The following is a 4,356-nucleotide window of genomic DNA, read 5'->3' as shown; positions in this document are numbered from 1 at the left end:
TGTGTGTGTGTGTGTGTGTGTGTGTGTGTGTGTGCCCAAGATCCCAAGAGGAGAATGGAGGAGAAGGAATTGGGGTGTGGCCATATCCCTTAGGGGGTGATTTCTCACTTTCTGTCTCTCTCTTTCTGGTGAATGCACACACCCTATAGCAAAAACCTCCCCCCCCCAAAAAAAAATAACCCAAAAAACAAACAAAAAAACCAAACTTTAAAAGAGAATTTTGCTGTCCATAGCTTATTCCCTTCCCTGTTCTGATAATGCCACTGACTTTGCGGAGCAAGGGAGTCAAGCTAGGACAAACAGAAAGCGCTGGGATACGAGTTTGTCTAGTAGCAAAACAGAGTTTCTAGGGACTAGCAGTTGGTGTAATGGCTATGTCACTGAACTCCCATGTGGTTGACCAAGTTCGAGTCCCAGACCTGGTGGCTTAAACTCATGCCAGGCACGTGTACGTGCGTGCCCAAGATCCTGAGAGGAGAATGGAGAAGGGATTGCAGCATGGCCATCCCCCCAGGGGTTGATTTCTCGCTTTCTGTCTCTCTGGCTCTCTCTGTCTGGTGAGCGCACGCACCCTATAGCAAAAACCTCTCCAAAAAAAAGAAAGAGAAAAACAAAACAAAACAGAATTTCTAATATCTCAACACATCATCTAACATCATTTCTAACATTACCTGAAAAACGTTCTGAGGAACTCTGTATTAGGAGAGGGCCAGGAGTACTAGAAGTGCAGTGTGGTGCTCCATGCACAGACTGAGAGAATTTGGAAGCTCCAGACATCACCCACTTTTCTTTTACATGAAGGAGCCATAAGTGCAATAAAAGGAAACCGGAGAAGCAGAAATTCGAGCTCCTGTTACCACGGCTTTTGATACATGAAGTAAGGCTCTACCCATCTCAACACTGACTGACTCAAAATGCTTCACAAAGGCTTAATCTACAATTTAGTAAAAATGATATAATGGATGAATAGTTTTCCAAGCTGGATCCTTTTACTGGAGATAGGAGAACAGCATACATTTTCTTGGGATCGTTTGTAAACTGATTTGTTTAGTTTCAACAAGAATAAAACAGACTACCAGTATGTATACATAGCTAAAGACGGCACTTAACTAGAATTAGCAAGAATTTATGTAGACTCTGATTAATATTACACATGCTTAAAGAACAATCACTTATTAACAAAGAGAAGCCCTAAACCTTGATGTGGAGACTTAATAAACACAAGTATTAACTTTGAGTCCTTGCTAGGAATGATGAGCCTTACAAAGAAAAAACATGTAAAAAGCAAACACACCAACACTCAATCACATGACATTTGTTTTCATAGACACTAGTTAGAGATAATGACTTCTTTCCTAATGCCAATGATGGCAGTAGGGCCCAAATGAACAAACTTTCTAATTCCTTTCCTCTCCTCTATTGTATGTTGTCTGCCTATTTAGGCTACCTTAAGGTAGAAGGGGTTGGCTATGTCCAAACTAATGTCAAGATAGAGTCATTAAAGCTAGCAGGTGGCAAGGTGGTTAAAGTACTGGATCCCACATGCCCAACTCTACTGTTCAAGTCCCAGAACCAGCGTCTTGAAAATTATGACAGGCATGTGTGTGTGTGCACATGTTCAAAATCCTGAGAGGAGAATGGAGGAGAAAGGATTGCAGCATGGCCATCCTCCCTGGGAGGTCATGTCTTACTTTCCCTCTGTTTCTGTTTCTCTCCAATGAGCACACATGCCCCGTGGCAAAAAAAAAAAAATCTTTAAAAAGGCAGAAAACAAAAGAAAAGAAAATATGGAGTCACTTATGTTAGACCCAAAACAAAGTGGACCCAGGAAGTCATCAGGGAGGGGATCTTATGCATACATGTCTGAAATATGAATCATCACAAGAAGTTTCTGTTTTGTGTGTGTGTGGTTTTTGTTTGTTTGTTTAAGAGATTTTTGATAGAGGGCATGTACACTCGCTGGAGAGAAATCACCCCTGGTGGTGGTAGTGGTGCGAGGGAGGTTTGACCATGCTGTAATCCCTTCTCCTCTATTCTCCTTTTGGGATTTTAGGCAAGCACGCACACACACCTGGCATGAGTTTTAGACTGCTGAATCCAGGACTCAAATTGTGGTCAACTATGTGGGAGTCCAACAATGTAACCATTACGCCATCTGCTGGTCCCTTGTTCTATAGGGCACATACTCTCCCTGGAGAGGGAGAGGGAGAAGGAGAGGAAGAGAAAGAGGGAGTGAGGGAGTGAGAGAGTGAGGGAGCAAGAAAGAAAAAAAGAGAGAAAAGAGAGGAAGGAAGGAAGGAAGGAAGGAAGGAAGGAAGGAAGGAAAGAAAGAAGGAAAGAAGGGAAGAAGGGAAGAAAGAAAGAAAGAAAGAAAGAAAGAAAGAAAAAGAGAAAGAGCAAACACTCTACTGGCGGGGGGGGGGGGGGAGAGCCCAGCTTCCAAGCCTAAAGAAAGAAAGAAAGAAAGAAAGAAAAAGAGAAAGAGCAAACACTCTACTGGCGGGGGGAGGGGGGGATGGCCATGCTACAATCCCTTCTTCTCTATTCTCCTCTTGGGATTTTCTGGGCACACATGCACATGTTTGGCATGATTTTCAAGCCTCTAGTACAGGACTCCAGCGGCACAATAGGCCATGTGGGATCCAGCCTCCTTAATCTCCATGCCACCAGCTGGCCAATCATAAGTTTCTTGTGATGTTTTACTCACAAGAAATTCCTGCATGCCCTGTATGTCCTGCCTGTGTCAGTGACAAGATTTATGTAAAATATTCCTTGAGATTAGTGTTTCAGATAAGCTACCCTCACAAGAACACTTGCCATTTCCACCAATGAATTAACACCACCTCTTGCAATGAGCTCAGTGACTAATAATGTTTGTTTCAAAACAGTTTATACTTCTTTTTGCTTTTCGAAGTTTTCCTTTACCCCAGCCTCTAAGGATGCACCACCTATGATTCATCATAGCATGTGCATCTCAAATTAGAATCTCCTACTTCTTCCCAAATTCAAGATTTGGAGATCTACTGTCTGTTTTTGAGAGATTTTCCCTATGTGGTGTGGGTGCTCACTCCAGAGAGACAGAGACAGAAGGTGAGAAATCACCCCCCATAGGGGACGGCCATGCCACAATCCCTTCTCTTCCATTCTCCTCTTGGGATTTTTGGCAAACATACACACATGCACCTGGCATGAGTTTTTTTTTGGAGAGGTTTTTGCTATAGGGTGCGTGCACTCGCCAGAAAGAGAGAGACAGACAGAAAGCGAGAAATCACCCCCCTGGGTGGATGGCCACACCACAATCCCTTCTTCTCCATTCTCCTCTCTCGATCTTGGGTACACACACACATGCACCTGGCTTGAGTTTAAGCCCTCAAGTCCAGGACTCGAACTGTGGTAGGTTACATGGGAGCCTAGTGACATAGCCATTACACCAACTGCTGGTCCCCCTGACATGAGTTTTAAGCCACAGGGTCGGGATGGGATTTGAACTGTGGTTGCTGGTCCCCACTAAATGTTTTTTACATTGACAACTGGGTTGGCACGTCTTAGATTACAATGAGGATGAGCCCTGTCTAGAATTTTGGAATCCAGTGAGGTGTAAGATGTCTAACTAGAGATGCTAAGAATCTGGAAAAAGACCAGAAGGGGGAAATATTGGAACAGGCCAGCAGGCCCACAGACCTAAGCCCAGAAGGGATACAGGGGTCCTGTGCCTATCTTCCTAACGGCTCTTACTGGAATCATGCGGACACCCGGGTTGGCAGCTCCGTCTCTGGCCCAGGCACCCAGGGGCACGACTGTGGGACTCCGGTGCGGGGTCAGCAGGGAGGACAGGAAGTGGACGTTGTAGACCTGCGGCTGCGGAGCTGCAGGCAGCACAGCGTCGTCAAGGGCCTGGAGCTCCTGTAGCCCGGGATACTCGCCAAGGGCTTCCTCCTGGTCGTCATCCACCAGGAGCTCCACTTTGACTTTGCTCTTGCAGTCGGCACCCAGCGCGGGGTTGAAGGCGTGCAGGAGGGGCTCCTTGGCGTCGTCAGCGCCCAGGTAGGCGTCTTTGAAGACATGGAACTCGTCCTCCTCGTGCTTCACCACCACGGCAGATTTCAGGGCCATGTTTTCGGAAACGAACTGACTCTCAGGACTGAAAAGGTCTGTCACCATCTCATCTTCTGGGCAGGACATTCCGCCAAGCAGGGGGGCCTCGTCCATGGCCGCAGACGGGACGTGAGGCTGCGCATCACCCCGCACTCTGCTCGAGGCGGGATCGAGCGAGGGGCCGCGCACCTGCAACGACGCGGCCAGGTGAGGAGGCTGGGCCCAGACCGCCGCCACGACGGCGCCCGGCGGGGGGGCACG

The 4,356-nt window shown here is 47.0% G+C and overlaps 1 protein-coding gene across 4 annotated transcripts in view; it reads right to left on the bottom strand.

The window, feature by feature from the left end:
- TESMIN (testis expressed metallothionein like protein) overlaps positions 1–4,297 on the bottom strand; it is a 57,401-nt gene extending 53,104 nt beyond the window's left edge. For 3 of the 4 annotated variants that reach the window (XM_006171246.2, XM_006171248.2, XM_006171247.1), the window contains exon 1: positions 3,736–4,296. In XM_006171246.2, the coding sequence (XP_006171308.1) occupies positions 3,736–4,209 (474 nt within the window). In that variant the 5' untranslated portion in view covers positions 4,210–4,296. Of the gene's footprint in view, positions 1–3,735 lie in introns of all 4 variants that reach the window. The other variant, XM_006171249.2, reaches the window with a different exon arrangement.
- Positions 4,298–4,356: the final 59 nt, after the last annotated feature.

Source organism: Tupaia chinensis, unplaced genomic scaffold (genome assembly GCF_000334495.1).
Source record: "Tupaia chinensis unplaced genomic scaffold, TupChi_1.0 Scaffold149501_1, whole genome shotgun sequence".
Classification (NCBI taxonomy): domain Eukaryota; kingdom Metazoa; phylum Chordata; class Mammalia; order Scandentia; family Tupaiidae; genus Tupaia; species Tupaia belangeri.
The sequence above is the reverse complement of the archived record's forward strand: the minus strand, read 5'-3'. Positions and strand labels throughout refer to the sequence as shown.